This window comes from Papilio polytes, unplaced genomic scaffold (genome assembly GCF_000836215.1).
Source record: "Papilio polytes unplaced genomic scaffold, Ppol_1.0 DF824270.1, whole genome shotgun sequence".
Classification (NCBI taxonomy): Eukaryota; Metazoa; Arthropoda; class Insecta; order Lepidoptera; family Papilionidae; genus Papilio; species Papilio polytes.
Window position 1 is genome coordinate 1,192,813 of NW_013524934.1, and position 26,493 is coordinate 1,219,305.

Genomic DNA, 26,493 nt, shown 5'->3' on the forward strand with positions numbered 1-26,493 from the left:
TTTTGAGAATATTTTGTTTTTGGTGTATTTTGTTCTGTTTTTAGTGCATTTTGTTTTGTTTTTAGTGTATTTTGTTTGGAAGTCGGTTTTTGATCTATTTGTATCTATACTATTATAATAAAGCGTAAACACACACTTCTTTGTTGCCTAAGATGTCAGCAATTACAGCATATTTTTGAATAATTATTTTTTTATTAAAACGCCCTACACTTACGTCACGCTTTAGGCTATATATTTTAACGCCATTGAACTTATGGGGTAAATATTTTGGATAAAAACCTTAATGTGGGAAAGAGACCATAAGTTGCTGCCAACATCAAGGAAGCAAGGTTGCCACGCTTTATCATCATGTCATGTCATTTTGACATTTGCAATTGACAATTTGATACATGTAAACAATAAAATAAAATTTTCATAATTTTATGCGGATGAAGTCGCACGGAACAGCTAGTTATTAATATACTCGTAGATTATGTTGAATATCTTTGTCTAACGAAATTGGATTGGATTTTAATTTCTTCCGTCTTTGTGTTCTGGATCAAAGGCTGCGCTATTCTTTAGACGTCTCATCATTTATTAGATGAAAATTTCCAATCTACTTTCACTTTTCATCAGCGTTATGAAAATGGAGATTCATCGGAAAGGAAGATATATTAGGACGTTTCGCAAGTTACCCTCAGTGTCTGCAACTTGGCACATCATAGGCACCTAAAAGTCAACCCCAAAGCCGAACTCAATTTGAGTAATGGAAAAACAAATTTCGCAAATGGATGGCGCCCTTTGATGCCCCCGGCGTTGCCTTGCATGCGATAATCCGCTTGTTTGTCTGTCTGCCCGTGAGTCGTTTGTTGCTCGGTGCAACCGCGCTGTAATTAGTGCTGCCGTGCCCCCGCGCCTCGTGCCCCCTGCTCCCACCCGTTGCTCTTTTAGTGGCAAATTAAATTGCAAATTTTAATTGATTGTTATACATTATTATCTAAACTGTACTCAGCATGATTTTGCGGTAATTTACAATGATTGGAATCATTTCGTTAATGAAGTATTGTGTGATCGATTGAAATTACTAGCTGTAAATTAATGACTAGCTGTTGCTTGCAACATCGTCTACGTGAGAATAAAAATAAATCCTATTTTACTCAGCGATAACTTAGCTTTCTAAAGGTGAAAGAATTTTTGAAACCGACCTAGTAGTATTTGATTTATTTCAATACGTATAAAATACGAATCCTTACTATTATTAGTATAGGTCCTGTTTAATCACTGGCTGATAGAGGCTCAGATAGCTTAAAAATGACGTCACTGTCAGATAAGGAAACAATAACCCATATTTCCATCACACGTTTTACACGTTCGATTGCTATCAGACAATTTACAATTTGGTGGGACAGACCCTAAGTAAATAATATAAATTTATCAATAGAATCTTTGTTGTTTGATAGCATCAATGTGCAGTAGTATAAGTACATTGAATTTCATTCATTATACGATACACTAACCTACATAACCAATTGTACAATGCAGCATCGCGGCCGCTCAAAGAGATGTCATGTAAAGTCAAATTAACATAGAGTAATAAATTATAGAGTGTACATTTGATGTCACGTGGCTTTATTAATTGTTAAAAATATTGCATATCTATTTTAAAATACAAGATGATTTTATTAGTTTTGTTTTAAGTGGTTCTTAGTAACACTTTTCTTTTTAATTTAAACTAACTGTTGCTCGCGACTTCCCCCGCGTGACATTAAAAATAATAAAACTTATGATTTATGTTACTCAGACAAATTACCTTTGTAATAGTGAAAGATTTTTTGAAATCGGCCCAGTAGTTTTTACGTGAATCGAATACATACAACAATCCAAATCTTGCCTCTTTGTCATATTAGTATAGTGTATTGATATGTTAAAAAGCGAAATCTTACGAAGCCTTATTATTTCCTGAGAACAGTAATACCGTAACATGTTACAAAGTAAGTTAAAACGAGCTAATTCTCTGAATTGTGATCCTGTTAATGCTCAACTAGATAATATCTAGGACACCTAGATACCTAAATAATCAGCATGTTTTACTGCACATATGTTATCGGAATTTATAAATGTTTTTATAAACATTGTACATAGCATAACGTGGTTTATTAACAGCCTTACAAATATACGCGGTATAAAGTTTAACTTAGGAATATTTAGCAAAATTTGTACTAATATTTGTATACTCAGCTTATTCCTAAGTTAAACTTAATCCGCGTTGATTTATAAGGCTGTAAAAAAATATTCTACGTCATACAATTCGTTAATGTACCCTCTGTTTTAAATATACCCTGTGCATTGTAATTGCCTCTAACTCTCAAGACATCCTCAGTTGATATTGCGGTATGATACGGTCAAAGCGCACCAAAATAGTCCACATTATAGCTCTGTGCATCTAATATGGTATTGTTTTGTATCGCGGTGGTGTTTTCTCTGAATGTATCTGTGTAACGTCTGTTTTACGTTATAGTACTATTGAACTGTGTTAGTGATGATATTACTGATAGAAAATTTGAATATTAATTAGCTGTTTCAGTGCGGTTTCATCCGCATGATTCCACATTTCACGTATGGGAATTTCCAAATTATACCCCTAAATTTAATAGCGTGAAAATATATAGCCTACAGTAAGTGTAGTTCTTTATATAAATAAGAATTATTCAATAATATGCTGTGATTGCTGACATCATACATAAAGTGTGTGTTTACGCTTTATTATATTTATATAGGTTTAAGATATCGGACTTTAATTCGTTATTTTATTAATCTATACAAATATTATAAAGAGAAAAGATTTGTATTTTTGTATGTCCGATTCACGTAAAAACTACTGAGCCGATTTTAAAAATTCTTTCACCGTTAGAAAGGTAATTTATCTGTGAGTAACATAGCCTATATTTTGTATTATTTTTTTTAATTTCACGCGGGTGAAGTCGCAAGCAACAGCTAGTTTACTAGTATATTTATAGTGTGATAGTAAAAATGTGGAATCAATTTTGAATTTAAGTTATTTTACTTAGTTTTGTGTTAGGAAATGTTCAGATTTTCATCGTATTCAAGTAACGATCGGAATGCTTATTATTATAAGGTAAGATTAAGTTTTATTAAAAAAAAAATAAGTATGATTATTAAAGCGCAGTTATAATGGAAGCTGAAATTATACTTACTAATATTAAAAATGCGATGTTTAGATAGACAGATGGATGTTTGTTAGAGTTTGTAGCGTAACTGCTCAACGGATTTCGATTAAATTTGGCATAGATGCCGAGGATTAGTCCGAAAAAACACGTTCTTTTGTTTTTTTTTAATTCCACGCGGACGGAGTCGCGGGCAAAAGCTAGTGTTATAATAAAAACACATGAAAAGTCAAATTGAGACTAATAGATGGACAAGTTCATGAATTGGCTTTAATAACGTTTGTATGGGAGCAGCAATAGTCAGTCTGTCACTACTTACAGTCATTTAGACATGTCTCCACAATGGGGTCACTGCCCCAATGTATTTATTTACACTGAAAAAGTAAGTTATTGTGCCTAGAATAAAAAAATATCCAGCTTGTATTCCTGTCTATGGCTTTTTTTTTATATAAAAAAAGGGGGCAAACGAGCGGCGTGAACACCAAGGTGGTCAACGACGCCCATGGACATTCGTAACACCAGAGGAACTACAGATGCGTTGCCGGCCTTTGAGGAAATGATATGCTCGCTTCTTGAAGGACCCTAAGTCGTATTCGTTTGGAAATACCGCCGAGGACAGACCGTTCCACAACGCGGCTGTGCGGGGCAGGAAGTTCCGCGAAATAATACAAGCTACAAGCAAGCGCTAATACAAGATACTAAGTTTAGGTTATGCATACATTTAGTTTGATTTATTTTTTACTTAAAATATTTTTTTTGTGAAAAACACGTACAAGTTAACCTTCTTATTCGATTTTTAAGTATACTTTAGCTGATTTAAGTGAAGATTAACTTTTTAATGTCTAATCACTGTTGAATCTAACAATCTATCTTCAGTTCGAAACTGCAATTACCGAGCTATCACGATCACCAACTTCTTACTATCGAGAAATCCTCGTTTGCGAATCGATTCGTCTTTGCGAGTGTACTGCAGTGTATACTAACTTCGTACACTAGTGTACGCGAATGTACTCGGATGTACATTCGCGCAGGTGTGCTGTCGTCAGTTACAAATGATCAACTCCATCACTTGGGACTACTGAGGTCGTAAATCCTAAAGCTCTATTCGTTTTTACATCGTCTTTTGTTCTAAAGTGCTGAAATGAGAAACTATTTTTGAGTTAAACGATTTCTTTGATGCTATTCAATGATAATTATTGGTTTCTTTTACATTATCTAGTATGTATTCAATTGCTTGCGACTTCGTCAGCGTGAAAAAAAAATAAAAAAAAGTATAGCCTATGTTACTCACAGATAAATTACCTTTCTAATGGTTAAAGAAATTACAAACGGCTCAATAGGTTTTGCGTGAATCAAATACATACAAAAATGCAAATTCTTTTTTATAAGTATAGATTTCTAAAGCAATTTCTGCTAAAAATTTTCGTAAAGTAGTTTTTTTCTTACAAATTGTTTTTGTAACAATAATTTTATGTCTGTCCATAAACGAAATGGTCAACTAAAGATAATACGATCTACACTTTCCCCTGTTTGAGAACTTCATTCATTCGTCGTTACGTTTAGAAAAAGATATATTCATTGAGTACGGCCCAGAAATACCATTGAAAGGGTTTGAAGAATCCATCAATCAGGCCCTGACATGCCCAGTGGCCTAATGGAGAGCGGAACAATGGGACTGCCGCCGTTAAAATAAATTGAAAATACGAAACAAAAGAGAATGCGAAACGAAATAATTCGCTTAAGTTCTATAAAGAAAATTCTAAATTAGGTAAAAGCTTAAAGCAAAATAAGAACAATCTTTTCATTATATGCTTTAAAAGGAACAAAGGAACAAAATTTCTTTCGACACTAAATATAGGACAAAATAATGTATCAATTTCGATTTTTTTAAACATTAGTCTTTTTTATTCAAAGCATTTTGTATTTTAATAATAAAAGTAAAAACTACACTATTTAAATGTAAAAGATACAACGTACATAAAAGCATTTTTAATTAAATAAACGTCTTACAAAATAAATTGTAAAAGAACGCTAGAAAACTACGACGAGAAAAACTCCGTCCAACACGTCTATTCAATTAAAACGGAGAGAATTAGTCTTAATTTCCATTTAACTTTGCCATAAAGAGTGGAAATCGCCACCGCCGGCTAAACGGTTAGAAAACAACAGTCGAGAATGTTCGGAAGCATTCTCTAGTTGCTAGCTTTTAACACTTTTAAGGGTTAATTCTGAATTAAATATGTAATACAACTTTGTATTCACAGAACCCGTTACAGAAAAACTTATCGTCAACTTGTCCTTGTCCCTATGGAGGATCGGCATGTGCTGCTTCCATACATCTCTATCAGCCGTCATATTTAAATTCACTCCCGTCCTAATCTCTTTTACACAGTTAGGTTGCCGACGTAATAACCTTTATAAATATCAACCTATGTAGAGTTGGAAAACTAAATGCAAGCAGTTCGATTGAATAATTTTTTCACCCAAAATTCATAGCATAAACTCTACCAACTTTATGGTTGAAATTATTCTAACTAAATATCATAAATGCAAAAGTTTAGAAGGTTGTTTGTTATTTTTTTATAATATAAGGTGGCAAACGAGCAAGCGGCCACCTGAATCCACCGAAATGGAAAGCGACCGCTGCTCATAAACATTCGCAATTTTAGATGCGTTGATGGATGTTTGTTAGAGTTAGTAGTATAAACGGTAAACGGATCTCGATGAAATTTGGCATAGTTGTAGAGGATAGTCTGGGAGACACATAGGTTACTCATATTAGTTTTTTATTTATTTCCACGCGGACGGAGTCGTGGACGACGGCTAATATGATATAGATGTTTAACAGTTGTATATCTGCCAGTTTGTATGGCTGCCGGGTACCTGACTGGCCGTCATTGTAATCTTGCGCGTTAATTAACGTCCCGAAGTCCGGGACTGTGATGAAGTGCCCCGCACGTTAGATTAGCCATTGTCCGCTAATGATGGATGAAAGAGGGTGACTTGAAATTTTGAATCGTACAAGGTATAAGCGATAGCGAGAGCGATTTTGCGTGGTGCAACAGTCAATAGTTATAATTTTTTTAATACTAATCTTACTAGTCTTACTAGTATTATAAATGCGAAAGTTTAGATGGATGGATGGATGGATGGATGGATGGATGGATGTTTGTGAGCGTTTGTAGCCTAAACGGCTAAACGGATCTCTATGAAATTTGGCACAGGTTTACAGCATAGTCTGGAAGAACCCATAGGCTACTTTTTAACCCGGTAATAGTTACGGTTCCCGTGGGATTCATTTACGTTTACTCGATCATTCTGCAACGGTTCAACATATCATATTAAAATTTGGCACAGATGTAAAACAAAGACATGGGATAAGCTTCACCCCCCAAAAATGACCGGTTCCCGAGGGATACGTAACTTTTTGTAATTTATATAGTTTGTATGTTCTTTAATACCACGCGGACGAAGTCGCGGGCAACAGCTCGTTTGTAATATTCCGCAGAATTCTGTCAAATCTTCGGATTTTACATAAAGGTGACAATATTGTCTAATAATCATTTGTCTTCAATTCTTGTTTATTAGGACTACAAAAATGTGATCAAATGATTTTTTTTTATGACAATTAGTATTAAAACCTTATTGTCCTAGAATGTCATAAATTACAACTCCATACATAATCGCAGCAGAAGATAGTAGAGTAAGATGTTAACTGTATTTTTTTATTCGTTCTATGTGAATATTGTACCACAGGCTAACTTCTCTAAGGTTTCACGGGGTTCAGTTTAATTCGTTCGGGTTAATCTCGCGTCATTGTCTCGGGCCGGCCGGGAATCGAGTGCGGTTGTAACGCCGTGGCCGTTGTCAACAATTCATTGGAGATCGAGAGCTCTTACACTGACGCGGGTCACGGATTAATTAACGACATATTTTTGTTCACTACGACAGACATATAAACGTTTTGAGCTAACGCATTGATAAGAATTTGTATGATTACTAAGATTAATCGCTTAAAGCTCTTATTTATTATCTAAAGACTACTATACAATGACGTCCGTGGCTCAGGGATCTGAGCATTTGACTTGCAATTTACAGGTCTTTGGGTTCGAATCCCGGCATATACCAGTGTTATTTTAAATTATTCAAATTTCATATATACATAATTTACCTGACGTTCTTACGGTCAAGAAATTCAAAGATATGTGTGAAGTCAACCAACCTGCAGTGAGCTAGTGTGGTTTGACTATGGGCTAGTCACTCCTTATTAGAGTAGGTTCCGAGCCCCTCGGTGGGGACATATAATGAGCTGGTGATGATGTTTGATAAAAAATATGCTTTATTTTTGAATCTTCGTTAGAAAAATGATACAATAAAGAATTAGGTACACTAATAAAATAATACAATAATACAATGAAGAAATAGGTAAATACTTAACAGGAAGAAAATCATGTTATGGTATCATTTACGAGGTTATCTGAACTAACTTAAGCAACACTAATATAATGTTCGTAAGATACAGGTTTCTTACCACGATTGAATTGTTTTAGCTCCCGATATTTCGGCACAAAAAAAAATTCACACTACCGCATCACTTCAGTCAGCCCGTGAATATGGTGCATGCAACTGTGCCGAAATATCGAGGGCTAAAACAATTCAATCGTGTTAAGAAACCCGTATCTTACGAACATTATATTAGTAAAAACCACGACAGTTTTAGTTAAGCAACACTGACGCATAACAGTAGAAGTAGGAGAGAATTTGATTACAATAATCATGACCAAAACAAAGATATCTATGATTAATTAATTTTAATGCTAACATAGTAATGCAATAATCACGGGTTAGCTTATTAATATCTTGATAGATGAAAGGTTTAGGAGGGTCTAACTGTGACGTCAGTCCCAAAATACCATTAAACAATAGAATATAGGCATTGTTCGTAGACAAATGGATGCAAAGGCGAGGACGAGCCCCCGATACCCGGCACAATGGGACACTTTTACGTTTGCGGGAAGGAAATAAAAGCATTGGGATTCATCAGAAGCTCGTACACATATGGAGTATTTGATTGTTTACTCTATGTTTACGATAATTATGCGTATCTTTACGACACGTATGATTTTAGTTGATTTTTCTGTGGATTGTGTAAGTTCCTAGTAATCTATGATCAATGTTACTAATATTATAAATGCGAAAGTTTAGATGGATGGATGTTTGTTAGAGTTTGTAGCCTAAACGGCTGAACGGATCTCGATGAAATTTGGTATAGATGTTGATGATAGTCGTGAAAAAGACATAGACTACTTACTTCTTTTTTAATTCCACGCGAACGGAGTCACAGGCAAACGCTATTGTATTAAATTAAATTGTTAGTATATTAGTGTGTACGAACACAGAATGAAGCAATTCTCTCGAGTTGACATCCCGACACGGCGACGCGGCCGGGGGATGAATTTATCGTGTGCGTGAAAAATGATTCAGAACTACATAGCTTGCTGGGCGGGCATACTTAGCATGTTTATGTTGTAACATTTGAAAGAATTCCGCATTTAATGATTCCAATAGATTTTTATATACGGGAAAATTTAAAGGTCGACAGGGAAATCTTAATTCGTAAACGAAATAATAAAAATGATATATCTTTAAACGAAACGGCGTCTCTTAAGTAATTAAAATTAATTTTGTATAGATCTTACTAAACTGCCTAATGTAATAAATGCGAAAGCTTGGATGGATGTTTGTAGCCTTAACTACTGAAAGGATCTCGATAAAATTTGGCATTGATGTAGAACATAGTCTGCAAGTACACACGCTACTTACTAAGTTTTTTCTTTAATTGCGCGCGGACGTAGTCACATGCGAAAGCTAGTTTTGCATGCAATATTTCAAATTGTGCTATTGATGTATTCGTTACCAAGCCATTCGTTACTGTTACGTTAACCTAAGTTTCACCGTATTTTACAAAGAATCCAAACACCAAGGAATGCTTAAATATAAGTAGGAAACCGGCTTTAAATAAGTATAAATAAGGTACTAGTTATCCTGAAGAGCGCATGCGCTACAATAAATAACAGTGTTTCCACGCGTAAGAAGGGAGTGAAATGTTGTGGAAATATCGCAAAATTAATGGCAACCGTTATTGGAAATTGATATAGAATGTGTATTCGCACTTCCCTTTATCATATTTTACGGTTCAGAGGCACTAGTTTTATAGTTAATACAGTAGCTGGCATACTTGCATGCAAGTTGTATCAGTTACAGCCATTTGAAAACACTGGCGTAGTAACGGACATTACTACACCGTATTTACACGAAGATTTTGACAGCTATGGACATCAAGTTGAAATAAAATTGAGAGGGCTTCAGACTGATTGGTGCACTGTCATGCAAGCTATTATTCCATTATACTGGCATATGTATTAACACAGTAACTGTCACGTGCGTTAAAAATATACAAAATATTTATGTATCCCAACGTAAATTGCTTTACTTCCCTTTGCCTTTAATCATGTTGAATTACAATTATTAGAATTGCGGTTAACATTATGCTTAAAGTAACGGAATATGGGTCATTTTTGTCTGTCTTGGATGTACTAGGAGTTGTCAGTTATATTTTAGTCATTGTTCTCGAGATGTCACTCGGAAACGACGCCCTTTGTGAATGTACTGGTGGAAAGGTTCCGTAAATTATTTATGTGACTCATTGAATGTCGGAATCATAATAATATTCACAATTTTGTGACCCTAATCTACAATGTTTTCAGTATTATAGTCTTATAGCTAAAATATTTGTTTCTCAAAATATAAAATAGTCATCTACTGCTTTTGTCAAACAATAATTAAATAGATTTATTACTTTACAAACTTTGAAGGCTTTCGCGCTGAAGCGTTAAAAATTACCCCAAGGCTGTACCAGGGCGGATAGCACATCCGGCTAATGACACCGTATAAACGTCACATCCGGTTAGCTTTGTGCGATCCCGACAATGTAAACTTTAAACAGAGTTGAATTGGAGAACTGTTTACTTACGCCCTCCACTTACCTGGTCTCCTTTGTAACAATGTTGAACAATTTTCACTGTTACTTCGATTGAATGGTGATGCGGTTTTAATGCTGTGTTCTTTTTTAGCTTCTAGAACATTATCACCTGCTATTATCCGGAATTCCGTCCCGCTTTTTAAAAACTTAGTAGCCTATGTGTTCTTGGAGATTGTGTACTACATATGTGCCAAATTTCATTTAAATTCATTTGGTTGTTATGGATATATATCTCAGCTTTCGTACTTATAATATTAGTAAGATAATATAATGAAGTCTTTTTGTAGAGTTCTCTCTATGGTGTCTATAGATAGATATCAGCAATTATATTGTGACGCAGTTTAACACAGTGTTTTGTTGCAGGAACTTCTGGAGAAACGAATAAAGCAGTTAGAGGCTCAGTTGGAAGAGGAAAAGCGTCGCACGCAGCGTGAACGTATGACCGTCACTAAATTGCAGAACAAATTAATCAAGGTAAGTCTCTAAAAGACAATAATTTGTGATATTCAAATAAAAATATCAAAGGACACGTCTAATATTTACGTAAGCTGTCAATGTTTGTTTTAAGTAAGTGTTTAGATTATAGTTAAAGAGCTATTAACTCAAAGGGCAGTCGAGATATTTTGACCGAAATTTATTTGTCTTCTTCATTCTTCTGCTGTCAAAAGTGTGACTAAAATTATATCTTAATTTTTGACTAGAATAGAACTCAATGTGTTCGATTGTTTAGAAATTTAAATTATTTCTCTATGTAATTTTGTCTAAATCTGAAACTCAATTTGTCTTTATTTGATTTGTATGACTCCATTTTAATCACAGCTGAAAGGATTGGGTAGATTGAAAATCATTTGACTCTTCAAATCTGAAGGGCGGATTATCTATCTCCCCCATTGTTAAATATTACCTCTCAAATTGAAACAATTACGTACGGAGCTTCTTGATATCATGTTGCTATGGTTACCTGTATTGACTTCTTTAATTATTACTAACTAGCTTTCGCCTGCGACTCCGTCCGTGTGGAATTAAAAAGTACAAAAGCAGCCTATGTGTTCTTCCAGACTATGCTCTACATCTATGCCATCTAGATCCGTTCAGCAGTTTTGGCTACAAACTCAAACAAACATCCATCGCTCTAAACTATCATGCTGATTTATAATATTGGTAAGATTGCAAAGAACTTTTCATCTGTGAGAATTGTAATGGAAAATGGTTGTAAAATGATTTGAAAGTAGAAAAATTCTGCAAAGCACCCATAAAAGAATGTTTTTAAACGACAATGTTTCCGATGATTAATCTCTTATTCGACTTGTTTTTAACAAATGATTACATATTGATCGTTTTGAACAACGCGATAGGGAATTTACAAAATAATTTCCGCTCCGGACAATATTGGACCAGAGCGGCGCAAAACAATTTGGAACACCGTTAATTTTTACTGCCCTTTTTTATTTGTTAAACCTTTTAACTTTGTTACTTTACAGCATAGAATTTTTTTATACCAACGTTACATTATACATACAATTATGAATCGAAAATATTGAATACTATAAATATGACAAGGTTTTCTGAATAGTCTAAATGCCTTACTAAAATTGATTAACGAACTAATTACGGGAATTGACTTATAAGAAAAAGAATTGCGTATGTTCCAGTCCAAAGGGTCTATCACGAATACTTGTACGATAGTTCTGATAACGTGTTCGTAACGCAATCGACAAAAATTGTACGAGATTTTTTGGTATACTTTACACTCGGTAGGTACACAAATACATTTTTTGTCGATGACGTCGAGTTGATATTTATGTGGTAGAAAGTTTTCAGTTACATATAATCAGTTTTAGTAACTAACAGTTTCTGAAACTCGATACCGCGGGGTGGTAGCCACAGGGTAGGGCCGCCCCCGGGGTCTGTCTCGGCAAACAAGCCACTGCCCGCGACTTTGTTTGAGTTTCAGCTCGGACACTACGAGTTGTTACTTCACTTATTTACTTGCATTTGTGGAAATGTTGTATTGTTTGTTTTAAGGAATTTTAGAAACTTTACTAAAAGGGATAGTTAAAGCCTTGAAGAAACAAGTTCTAGGAACTAGACATTTTGACATTTCAACAAATAAATACCTCAAGCCTCAAGACTGAAATGCCGTCGAGTGTCTGACTGGACACTTATTACGTTTACAAACTAGCTAATTTAACCTATAAATAATTCCATTTTTACCATCGAAAGTGAGCTTTGAATAAACAATCGACAATCACACAACTGTTGCCGATTGTCGATTGTTTCACAGGCAATCAACTGTTTAGTTGCACAACTAAAAATCGAGTCGTATGCGTCGTATGAGACTAAACAGATGTGCAATAGTTTAGTAACAAGTGTGCAAGCTCTTCGTATTACTTTCTCAAAGTATTTTAGCCACATTATTCATCCAAATACCTTAATTATCGTTTCACAACAACGTAAATCCACGAAGTATTTGAGTCCCGCAAAGTAAGTTGAAACTGAGCTTCGCTACGATATATGGCGGAAAGTTGAGGATTCCCATCCGGAATGTCGCGTATCGCGAGTTTAGCGGAAGATTAACCAGTTCTGAGATTAAAGTCGTTTGTAGGTGGAGCACGTATGCATAGATTATATACTGACTGAAACGTTGTTTAGTACGTGTTTTAGGAATAATGTGTCTAATAACAAAGTAATTTGTTAATTTTTAATGAGTACAAATGTGGTAATTTAGACGAGAATAAGAATGGAATAAGTTGCCGACGTCAGTGTTCCCGTCCAGTTAAAACGTGCCTTCAAAAGCATTGTGAATCGGTATTTACTGAGGTAGCGCGTACCATCCTTCGATCACATCTTCACTTAGGAGGGGTCGTGGTCAAGCGCTGGTGTATATATAATACTAAAAAAAATAACATTTCACTGTGCATCTTTTATTTTAATGTTTCCCATTGGGAACATTTAATTGCGATTAAATTAAATTTAAACGCACATCAGTAAACACAATTATCTCAAGCAATATAAGTGACAGGCGCCTTTCATTACCTCCTTTGATAGCGGCTCTAACATCGTCCGCAACAAATCGCTAAGGAAACTAACTAATTAATCAATCCTTATACTAATTAACCATAGTACATTGCGGAATGCGCGCGAGACTCAAAGGCAGACGCGTGCGCAGGAATTTGCGTGACCGATCCAATTAGTTGGTCCTTCGAGCCGGATGTTTCGCGTTACTCGTTCCAAATAACCGTTCAATCTAAAATAGACTCAACTACATTAAATTTGCTAAATCACTTCAGACCTTATCTATTTATATTGGAATACATTTTCGTTTATTAAATAAATTTGTAAAGGTTAGGTTGGTATGTCGTAAAGAGCATTCGTTTATAAGCGAATTTAAGTTGTAATGAATGTTGTTTAAGGGTTATTTTAGCTTGTTAATAATGTATTCTATTCTAGTGTAACGTGGAGGATGCAATTCCTCACCCAAATGTCTATTGCGTCTGATTTGTTTTCATTCCTTCGACGACGCACCTGCGTGCATTAATTGCAAAGTCTGACGTGTGCAGTTATCTAATGTAGTATCCCTTTTCTTGTATTTTGAATGGTTTAAATTCTTTGGCATTTGTTGTTGGTTTATTTGTAATGTATTCTGGCTTCTAAATTGACATCAACATTTATTCAAGTTAGACTCTTCTTTGTTGTAAGTATATCTGTTGAAAATATTCTGGTTAGATTTTCTAATATTGTACTTACAATCTTAAGCAAAATTTATAGTAATTGATTATACTCGGAATTATTATAGGTCAGTTTCCGTTCAGTTAGTTTTTTGTTATTTCTTTTAAGTACCGCATTTATAGAAGACTAGATTTCACCCGCAATTCCGTCCTCGTGAAATTAAAAACAAAAACAAAAGTTAGTGACCTCTATGTTCTTCCAGACTATCCTCTACATATATGCCAAATGTCATCGACATTCGTTCAGCAGTTCAGGCTACAAACTCAAACAAACATCTATCCATCCATCTAAAATTTCGCATAATATTAGTAAGATCATGATAAAAGACAAGTAAGTAACATTTTTACATGTTTAATCAAGAATTACAGTATAAAATCCAAACAGATCCTGGCGATAAGAGCACGGCAATAAACGTAACGCATCCCGACTGATCAAACTTAAGGGATTCAATTAGAAGATGCCAGGCGGATGACCCGCGCCCCTTCTGACAACATCTTTATGTCCCTTCTTGGAATACGCACTATACGCAACAAACGCCGCGTTTATCACAAGTATCGTTGAACATGTAATTGTTCAAAATTAAACCAAGTAAGCAAAGGTTGCTTAACGATAGGAGGACTATAAAATTAAAATAATACGAATAGACAGTCGTAAAAATTTGGAGAAATAATTTTTAAATGTATAATCTAAATAATTTTTTTCTCAATATCTTAAATATTGTTGTATTTGTTACTTAATACGATTCTGATTTTGGTCTTGTATGTTATCTATACTAGCCTGTACTAATATTATAAAAAGGAAAGAAATGTATATTTGTATTTATAACTCAAAAACTACTGGGTCGATTTTAAAAATTCTTTCACCGTTAGAAAGGTAATTTATCCGTGAGTAACAAAGGCTACATTTTTTTCACGCGGACGAAGTCAGAAGCAACAGCTAGTTATTTATAACACATAGAATAAAAATGTTTCACAGCGGTTTGGGACTATAGTGCGTATATCCGACTTCTTGCCTCATTATCTTTCACGCTATTGACCTTCTTGTAATTATTTCTAATACGTAGCACGTTTAACATTACGATGGGATCATATCATCTAATAGCAGTGTCCGGTCTAAATTAATTGTTACGGTCAACCTAAAGTTTTGCCATTTGATTGTGCATTTTGATTCTTGATATGGCTGCTGGTTACTATTTAATAACAAAAGTTGCGATTAATTTTAAGTATACAGTGTAATACTAGATTTAATCATATAGAGTACTAGCTTTCACCCTCGACTCCGTCCGCCTGGAATTAAAAGATAAAAGTAAGCAGCCTATGTGTTCTTCCAGACTGTTCTCTATAACTATGCCAAATTTCATTAAGATCCGTTTAGCTATTTAGGTTACAAGCTCTAACAAACATTTATCTAAACTTTTACTTTTATAAAATTAGTAAAATCTCTACAACCTATAAAAGATCTTGCTCAAAATGTAGACGACAAACTGACTAGCTTCCGCTGTTCAGTTTGCCCATCGTATAGTATGCAAACATTAGTACAAAATTACTGAGGTATTACTTAATAATATTATAAATGCGATAGTTTAGATGGATGGATGTTTGTTTGAGTTCGTAGCTTAAACGGCTGAACGGATTTCGATGAAATTTGGTATGGATGTAGAGAATGGTCTGGATAAACATATAGGCTACTTTTTATCCCGGAAATAGTTATGGTTCCCGTGGGATTCATTAATTTAGTTTTTTAATGTTTACTCGATCATGTAACGGTTGAACATATCTTATTAAAATTTGACACAGATATAAAACAAAGTCTGGAGTACACGTGGGATACGGTTCATCCTCGAGAAATGTCAGGTTCCTGAGGGATGCGTAGCTCTTTGTTATTTATATAGTTCGTATGTTTTCTTATAACAGCTAGTAATATTATAAACTAGTTACTTTACTTAGATCTTAGCTTAATCTTTGACGTTGGATCAATTAACAATCGACACATACAACTTCTTTGCCTTTCTTACAAAAAAAATCAAAATCTTCCGGTTTAATTCGTCTTTGAACATTGAATGAGTTCCGTGTTAACCGCAACGATTTCCGACATTAAAGTGTTCAAGTTTATTTTAATAATAATCCATTTTATATCGTTGCTCAGCGGTCATCACGGCCGTCTCGACCGCAAAACTGTAAAATGAAGCTATTTTAGTCTCACATCAAAGTTGTTGTCTTTTCTCTAAACTTTGGAGCGATAAATTCGTATGTTATCGCGGCGTTGCACGCACCTGTTCGCGTCTTCTTGGAAGCCGGGGTTTAGTTCTTAACCGATTTTAAGATAAGAGTTCCGCTTATGCGTATAGGATGTAGTCGTTTTAGCTTTGTTTTACAACGCTTTCTTCTTTTTCGTGTATTTGTGAAGCGAACACTGAATAAAAGAGGTTTATTTTTTCCTATTTTAGTCTATTGTTTGCATAAAATAAATTAAGCATTGATCAATGAAGTTGAATTTTATAATTCTATTAGCTGTCGCCCTCGACTCCATTCGTGTGGAATTAAAAAAAAAAGTAAGTAGCCTACGTGTCTTTCCAGATTATCCTCTATATACAAGCCAAATTTTATCGAAATCCGTTAAGCCGTTTATTCTACAAACTCTAACAAACATCCATCAAATTTAAACTTTCGCATTTATAATATTAGTATGACAAAGAATTTAACCTCTTCAATTGTCGAAATAAATCTTTATTCCCACATTTAAAATACCGGTGTAATTTTCCAAAAATGAGAGTATTTCTAACCATCGAAAATTCCGACAAACGAAATATATTTACAAATTTCAGCGTCATAAGACCCGGGACTTTCGTACCGAGACAGAGATGCAAATGAGTGCATTGTCTTGTATTTTAATGAGACGGTATTCTCGACTTAATTCTGTTGTTGCTGTTAAGATACATTGTCATATAATTTCCAACCATACTAACCTCGAGCGACCGTAAGTTTTACGTTTAAGTAAAGTAACTAAAATTAACGTCGACTAAAACATTTATTTTAGACAACAATTTCGTACTCAAATGTGTTTGTATTTGTTTTATCTAATGACTATCTGCAATGTGTAATACTCACTCAAGTTTAATAAATTCTAAAACATAGTTTTTCAAACGCTTAGCTACTGACTGGCTACCACTTGTCACAATATTTATTTTATACTTAAAACTAGCTGTTCCCGTGCGGCTTCATCCACATGAAATTATGAAATGTTTATATTATTGTTTACATTTGTCAAATTATCAATAGCAAATGTCAAAATGACATGACATTACAAATCTTGGCAATCTTACTTCCTTGATGTTGGCAACAACTTATGGTCTGTTTCCCACATTACGGTTTTTATCCAAAATATTTAACCCCTAAATTTAATGGCGTGTAAATATATAGCCTAAAGAGTGACGTAGGCGGAGAGATTTTTATTAAAAAAAGAATTATTAAAAAATGTGCTGTTATTGCTGAGATCTTAGACAACAAAGAAGTAAGTTTACGCTTTATTATATTGGTATAGAAGTATAAATTAGTCCGTGTAATTCTACTCTATTCTATTCTATTCTAATTAATAAATAATTCTTATGTGCTATTGTATAACATATTCACATTAAAAAAATGTCAGTAATATGTTCTTTAATAATAATTATAAGGCAAATAATAAAGTTTGTGTTTAATTCCTTCTTAATTATAACTTCGCTACATTTAATTACAAAAATAATTAAATATCTTTTCATTAAAGCTCTCGTTTCAAAGTGAAACTTTTCTATTTAAATAACTTTGTAACGGACTCAAAGTTGATAATATTTAACAAAATAATTAAACCATTTAGTACAAGCGCTATTACGATGTCCATAAAGTTGATTTTTGTTTAAATTAAAAGTAAAGGAAATGGTAAATTCAACGCAAAGGGTTTCAACAAAATATTAGACAGGATCCGTCGTTAGAAATCAAAACATTAGTAACTTCTGTTAGTATAACGGGGAGTGAAAGGTTGTGACACTTGAAGGAAAATGCGGTAAGTGACATTTTAAAAAATTATAATTACCAAAAAAAATCTTTATTAAAAGATAAAATCTAATAATTTTTAATCACTTGAAACCAATAACTACTAAAAGAAATTAAAAAAAAATGAAAAGGAAGTTTAAGTCAACTTACCCAGATTACTTTAAGTGTGAAACATGTTAGATTTCTAGAAATATTCTGGAATATGATTAGAATTTTAAAACTAATAACAGTAAATGTTTTCAAATAGAAATTAATTTGACTGAATCGTCAGAATAAATCGAAAGTTCACTTACTACACTCTACTTCATATCTGTAATGTTTGCTAGAAGTAATTAAGAGGTAAATGAGCGTAGCGGTGCACCGCGGATTCAAACATCCCAATATAATGATTCCATTTTATTTTATATTCAATGTTCTTTAAAGTACAAAAGACAATTGTATTAATTAAATTAATATATATGGGAAAAGGCTTTTGAAACTGACGAAAAGTAAAAATAATTTTACTTAAGTTAGGACTAAATAAAGTAAATTGATGTTCAAAATCGATTCGATTGAGATTATGTTTTAAATTACAATTTGATTATGTCCTTTGATATCTAATGTAATCTTTACATCGGTGCTATATTGTTTAAACCAAATAGATTAAAACTTTAAACTAAAATACCACAATGAGCAAAAACGTTTCAATACTATGCGAAAGTTTAGATGGATGGAGGTTTGTTAGAGTTTATAGCCTAAACGGCTGAACGGATTTCGATAAAATTTGGTATAGGTGTAGACGATAGTCTGGAAGAACACATAGACTACATACTTTTTTTTTTCCACGCGGACGCGCGGGCGATAACTATTATAAAAAAATGATTTCGACTGATGACCAATCGGTCTGTGATATCTTTCACAAACCAGTTAATGAATTCCTTTCAAAGTTTTATACATAGTTACTTAAATCATTGATTGCTACGTTACGTAGCTATGTAGCGGCCATTTAAATAATACCGTTTTCAAACACGTAGCAGATATAAATGCAAACGCGTGGATACTTACACAAGTGGTCCCTTGTCGATTGCACCGCTGCTTGATTAGCTGGGGTCGTTACACTCACGTGTTCCTCTTTTGTCATCACAACAATACAGGTAGACTTATGTTAGTGTTTTATATGTTAGACCAAGTTTTATTTTGCCTAAACTGATCCAAGTAAGCGTAATGTATATACTTTTATTTTATCAACAAAGTGTCAATAAAAAGAAAATAATCGTTAACTGTTTACCGTAATATCTATCTATTCTATGTTTATATTTTTAAAGAGGAAAGGTTTGTGTTTATAGACTTTTGTATGTATTGAAATAACTCAAAAACAACTGGGCCGATTTCAAAACTTCTCCCACCATTAATAATCTACGTTTTCACTGAGTAGGCTTTTTATTACTTTTAATTTCACGCAAGCAACAGCTAATCTATAATGAAATAAAAGGAGGCTATATTATAAAAGATAAACGAGAAAGAATCAAGGTTGCAGGAGTGCACTGGACGTCAAAGAATCGGGCATCGTAGAAATCGATGGGTGATGCCTACGTAGCGCGCGACCTTAGGCTGATAATAAAATTAGGAATAACATAGTCTATCTGTGCTTTTATTCTCTGCCATGCAGTGTACAATGGCTGTACTCGTATTAATATTCCTGATGTACATAACAATTCGTCAATTAAGTATTATAATTTTCGATGATTTTTTGATTGATATCCGACGTAATTACTTGTACAAAAGCAACTGACGGTGGATAATTATTGTTCATTAATGCAAAATTAATGCAGCAGCTGATTGAGCAGGATTCAGTCCATCCAATTATATCGGTCGGACCAATCAAAATTGTTTACATAATGTCTTTGATTCAATCAATATTCATACATTATAATAAGATATTAAAATCGTAGTCAGGTACAGGGAAGTAATTCTTTAACGTACAAAACAGAAAATGAATAAAAACCGCAACAATTTTATTATTTTGTACAACGCAAGAAGTACTCTTTAGTATTTTCTTTTCAGATCATTGTATAGAATGTTATTGCAAGTGTCTGAAGACTGTTTTACAATTTAATTGAAGAATGACATTTTTAAGTTATGAAGTGAATTATTTCTCTTATATTATAAGGTGGCAAACGAGCAAGCGGCCAAATAAAACTGCCGAAATGGCGAAGCGACCGCTGTCTATAGACATCCGCAATTGCAGATGCATTGCTTACCCTTAACGGAGGAGGAGACGCACATAAAGAGGATATTTCCTCTTTCTATGCGTCTGCTCCACCGTCAAATCCACTTTTCCTTCCCATCCCTTCCTCTTAACAAGAGGATGGAAAGGAAAAGAGACTAAATTTAGACTCCGGCACCACATTCATTAGACGAAACGCAGAATTGCCACTTCAAGCCTGTCTTCTGTGTGGTCGTGGTATTTCACCGGGCGAGCTCATTCGTGCAGATGTTAAAACGGGCTCTACCACTATTAAATAATGAGCGCAATGATATTATATCAGGTGAAATTGTTTGTGACATGATATGTTTATTATCCAAATTTGTCATAGACAGTTCGAGATAAACGTCGGGGTTGGGGGCAGATCTGAGGCCGGTCGCTGACCGCTCGAGAGTTTAGGGGTGACTTCACGGCTGTCCTAAAATGCCGCTTGTGAGTACCACCGAAATGACATTAAATAACACTTGCATTTTTAAATTCTCTGCATACCAGAATGAAAATTTAATTGAAACATGTATTTCTTTGTAACTCGTACACATCCGATTACATTAAAATAGCACTTTTTGAAATTGCGTAAATAATTTTTCTGCGCTAAAATTATAACTTGAATTCGATAGCTCTTTATAACTTTTTGGCATCTACCCAGAATACATTAAATTTATAGTCTACCTGTATGCAGCATTTTATGTGCCCGCGTCATCTAAACCCTATATTAATTTATTTCGCCCACCGCTGACCAGTGGGCAGGTGCGAATAATGCCGTTACAAATGATACCGCATCCAGTATGACAAGTGAGGTACAGACCCCTAGCTGTCTACTGCGTACCCCTCACTGTCTGCGCGGTGTACTCTAATTGAATGTCCTGTTTAAATGCCACTCCGGATTAACATAAATACAAGACAGTACAGTTGTATTTAAATGTTAAAAAAAAATATCAAAAACGGTCCACTAGCGGTGGAGTTATGATGTAACACATATAAAAAAATATACAGACGAATTGAGTACCTCCTTCTTTTGGAAAGTCGGTCAAAAATATTTGCTTACATTTGCTGTTATGCGACTTTCTTTTGTTTTGTTATTGTTTGTGAGATTGTTCCGTAGTATTTTTTAAACTACGGCTCGCATGAAATTTTACTATCGAAGTAGCTATAGATTTTACTTTTTTAAATATGATACCTGTTGAATATCATTCTTGATACAAAATCTTTTTGAGTTTGAATACAGTTTAAGCTAACGGCGCGTTTCCTTTCCACAGCGGAATATTTCATAGCCAAATTACACCATCATTATAAACGCGAAAGAACATTTGTGCTGCTAAATGTTCACTATAGAATGTGCCCGCTGTTGTGGTCTAATTCATAAGAGTAAGCGATTATAGTGTATAACCAGGTATCTGATGGAAATATTCTATCTTCAAAACTACAGAAATGTTATTGTTATTGTAATTAAAAATTGTTTTTAGGATATTAATCTAATTATATACTTGAATTCCAAACATTGAAAGCTAGCGGGAGTTATAAAGTGATGCTTTTTGTTGAGGAGATTGGAATTGAAATACAATTTTAATTGATTTATGGCTACGATAGACAAGTTATCTGTGTATGAAAGGTCCTGTGTCACTCATATCCAAAGCAATTCCATAAATTAATACTGGAAACAATTTGTGAATACAAAAACATTTTTGTGAATATAAAAATATTTGTATAAAAATGCTTTCAGCTTGTGAATTGTAAGTATATTTAACGCAAAATTAAATCTGAGCGTTCCTCGTATGGGTCGTTGGAATTAGTATTCAGACATTAAAATTTCCAAATCTGTGCTCGCGGTCTGCGTGAGAATGGAACTTTTCATTTGAAAATTATATGAAAGTTAATAATTATTTAGAGTTTATAGTACTTTCAGATTGTAGTAAGTGAATCAATGATTTTTAAAGGATTTGAACAGTGATAGTGCCCGCTTTAACATCTTAGCACTGCAGGGCCGGCACGGCCGGTGTAATACCACGACCACACAGAAGACAGGCGTGAAATTGAACCAATTCCGTGTTTCGTCTGACGTGTGTGGTGCCGGAGGCCTAATTTAAGTCCCTTTCTCTTTACCACCCTTTTCTTATGAGAGGATGGGAAGAGGAAGTGGATTTGACGATGGAGGAGATGCATAGGAAGAGGAAATATCCTCTTTATGTGCGTCTCCTCCTCCGTCGGATAAGGGCTGGCAACGCATCTGCAATTGCAGATGTCTATGGACAGCGGTCGCTTCGCCATTTTGGCGGATTCAGGTGGCCGCTTGCTCGTTTCCAATCTTATGATATAAAAAAAAATCTTACTATACTAGCTTTCGACAGCGACTAAGACCGCGTGGAATTAAAAAAAAAGTAGCCCATGTATTTTTTCAGACTTTCAGCTGAGTAAATGATGATGTAACCGTTCCAACAAATTGTCTGCTAGGAAACAGCAGACAACAACTGGGCTATTGGCGTTTCGATTAGGTAATTACTCTTGAAGGTTTATCATTACAAATTTTAGTGTACAGACGTGCACATTATTTATCTATATCTATACTAATATTATAAAGAGGAAAGACATGTATTTTTTGCTTTTTGTATGTATTTAAATAAATCAAAGACTACTGGGCCAATTTCAATAATTCATAGGCCATATTTTTATATTTCGTGTAGACGAAGTCGCGAGTAACAGCTAGTTTATAATACTTTGGATACACAATGTAATTTTTAACGGTAAAAAAAACTTAAAATAATATTAAACGAGACAGACACAAAAAAATAAGCAAGAATAACGCAAAAAGTGTCGCCTTTATAACCGATGTAAATGTGGAAACTGGAAGAGAGGACGACAATTTTTTACTCCGACCGCAGTCAAATGACAAACATAAACAAACTGGACAACGTGAAATGTATGTTTACTTTACACTTCACGTCGTCAAAATATCGCCAAATAATTCATACAGCTATATCTATATCTACACTATTATAATAAAGCGTAAACACACATTTCTTTGTTGCCTAAGATGTCAGCAATTACAGCATATTTATGAATATATCTATTTTTAATAAAAAGCCCTACACTTACGTCATCCTTTAGGCTTTATATTTTCACGTCATTAAACTTAGGGTCAAATATTTTGGATAAAAACCCTAATGTGGGAAAGAGACCATAAGTTGCTGCCAACACCAAGGAAGCAAGGTTGCCATGCTTTGTCATCATGTCATGTCATTTTGACATTTGCAATTGATAATTTGACACATGTAAAAAATAAAATATTTTTTTTTTTTTATATATCCATGTGGAGAACAGCTATATTATTATTATGATTAACAAAATGTTAATGCCTTCTCCGATATCTTCTACATTATTCAACAATTCCATAGACTACTAATATAAAAAAAAAAGTTTATTAAAATGTATACATGAGTTTCATTCTATTCACTTTAGAGACTAGAATGTAGCTAATTCAGTTGACCCCAAGAGTCTCCGTATCAACTTGTACATTACGCTGAGTACTTCCTAACTATACTCAAACAATTTAATCCCGCCCGTTGTTGCTTCTACGAGTATAGATGTCTGTATAGTTTGTTGATCGCTGTGAGTTCGTGTATTACGCTTGATTAAACTTTGTATGTAATTTTATTGCTTAAACGTATGCTAATTTATTCTTACACACCAAAACAATATAATGTTGTTTTATTTTTTTTTATTTTCTTCTGTATAAAGAATCTTTTAATATTATTGTTATAGATATCTTTCGGCCACGACTTCGTCTGTGTGGTATTTAAAAATCAAAAGTATCCTCTGTGTTCTTCCAGACTATCCTCTAAGTGTTTGCCAAATTTCATCTAGATCCGTTTAGTAGTTTAGGCTACATTCTCTAACAAATATGCATCAAACCTTTGAAACTTTAGCAACAAATAATCAAACCAATACATTTTTTCTTTACATTTCTATGTTGTTTATATGACTAAGGCCCTTAGCGAAGGGGAAGGGCAGCGAAATAGTTTCACATGATCTACAGCGCCATCTCGTGTGATTCATGATAATTGATATAATTTTATGAAGAAACGCGTTAATTCAAGTGATGCATCGCTTTTGTCGTGTAATAATGGACACTAATGTACATAATATTTTAGATTAATTTATCTTTTAGTGGATTTCTTTTATTGACACAAGATATGTAATGTTTGGAAATATCAAAAATTGATTCAATTGAAATTAGACATTTAAAAGGGCAGAATATCTTCGAAAGAAAGTCGTAAACACAGCTTAGTTATTATAATAATACCATGCTAGTTTAGTCGTGTTTTGTCTTTAAAATATTTTAAAGTAATTGAAATTACCTTCGAAAATTTTATACGTGTTTTTTCTCTTTTATAAATATTCCATTCAGTTCCGTATGTCAAATGCAATTTCCTATAATCCTTTAGTTGCAACGCAATCAATGCGTGAGGCTGATTCAATAATTGCATGCGGCGTTGACCGCAACCGCGACAGCCGCGGTAATGCAACCGCGGCTCTAACGCGCACCATTATTAGTCGTGTCACTAACACTGCTGTTCTATGATCTATGTTTCCATAAATTAATATGTAGAAAGCAATTAAATAAAGTAACATAGAAAAAAATATATAGTTTATTTTATATCATATGCTAGCCTTCTCCTGCGACTCCGTCCGCGTGGAAATAAATGAATCGAAATCGAGTAGCCTATGTGTTCTTTCACACTATCCTCTACGTCTATGCCAAATTTCATCGAGATTCATTCAGTCGTTTAGTCTACAAACTCTAACAAACATCCATCAGCAGCGTTTCGCTATATTGGTTTGTTAGCCTTTACGACGTAAAAAATAAATCAACCACTATTTATTTCCCTAGTTAGTCGTTTGTTCTTTAGTTGAACTACACGGTTATATTTAAGTGTATTCATGTTTAACATTATAGCTGAAAAAAACACTTTCTGTAATGCGTTACTTACATGTATCGTGTACAGGTCGTTTACGAGAGACGTCTTCGTATAATGACATGCGAAAACAAACCGCTTGTAGTGCATTTTTACTGGCGAAGTATTACAAAAATATATTGTTATCTCTGTTGTTTTTAACAGAAGAAAAGGGATGAAAGCATGTTTCTGTACATGTTTTAATAGTAGCCGAGAAGGCTACATTAAAATCATCAGACACCGACTCTCTAGACAGCAAGCAAGATACGTCTTAAGGATTTTTGCCTTCAAAATATTGTAATAGTGTTTCTACGGTACATATTTTTTTTAAATAGAACTTGTTGGTCCAAGTCTCAAGCTTTTTCATAGTATATTTAACGCTACTTTAATTAATTGTAAAATTGGTTATACTTGATTTTATTTTGGACATTTTGCATTTGCTTTTTTCGAGATTAATTGGATAAACATTTCGCCTGTTGTTTAAATATTTGACTTAAATACCGACACATGCGTAAACAGAAACATCTCTCATATTTTTCGCGAAACGTACTCATAAATTCAGCGGCGTATAAATGAATTATTCAACTGGAAACAAATTAAGGCTAACCCCTTGTTAACGAGTTTCCCGCGTCATTGTTTATTAACAATACAGAAGGCGATTAAAGTGAAAGGTAGCATCACGGCTGCGTCCGCGTGGGGGCGGCACAGCTATCCATTCGTAATGCGAATGCGACAGGGAAATTGAGCTTTCATGTTCGATACAGGTTAGCTACAATCAGAGAGAACTTCGAAAGCAACATTTTTATAGTGTGTAATTTTAAATTTTAAATACACGCTATTTTATTTAATTTCAACAAAAGCACAGTTCAAATTACAATAGAAGGTTAATTATAGGATAGTTTAATTAACTTAAATACATGCGTTGTAATTGTGAAATGAGCGAGAGAGATACCAAATCGTAATACATAACCTATAAATATATTTATGGGTGTTAGTATAATTAAAACGATTGTATATACAATTGGTGCGGTGGTTGAATTTACAATTGATACTTTTGGTGTGGTTTTTTTTTACATAAAAATACCAAATTTACCAAAATTTACAAAAATCGAATTAACTTAATATGCAATTTGTAGTCAAGTAATTTTATAGATGTTTTATATTGAAATGTCTGTCTTCACTAACCTACTCTATGACTGTTATAAGTAAAAGCGTACATATTCATAGTTAGTAATTTATGGGGTAAATATTTTATGTTGGTAAACCATTTCATCACGCGTTGGTTTGTTAAATTCCCGCACACCTGCTGGAAAGGTAAACAAGTTTCTAATTGAAC

General features: G+C 34.0%; 1 protein-coding gene across 4 annotated transcripts in view; it reads left to right on the forward strand.

The window, feature by feature from the left end:
• Positions 1–26,493, forward strand: part of LOC106104340 — a 271,002-nt gene that overhangs the window by 95,862 nt on the left and 148,647 nt on the right. For all 4 annotated transcript variants that reach the window (XM_013284377.1, XM_013284368.1, XM_013284390.1 and 1 more), the window contains exon 3: positions 10,570–10,680. In XM_013284377.1, the coding sequence (XP_013139831.1) occupies positions 10,570–10,680 (111 nt within the window). The remainder of the gene's footprint in view (positions 1–10,569; positions 10,681–26,493) is intronic.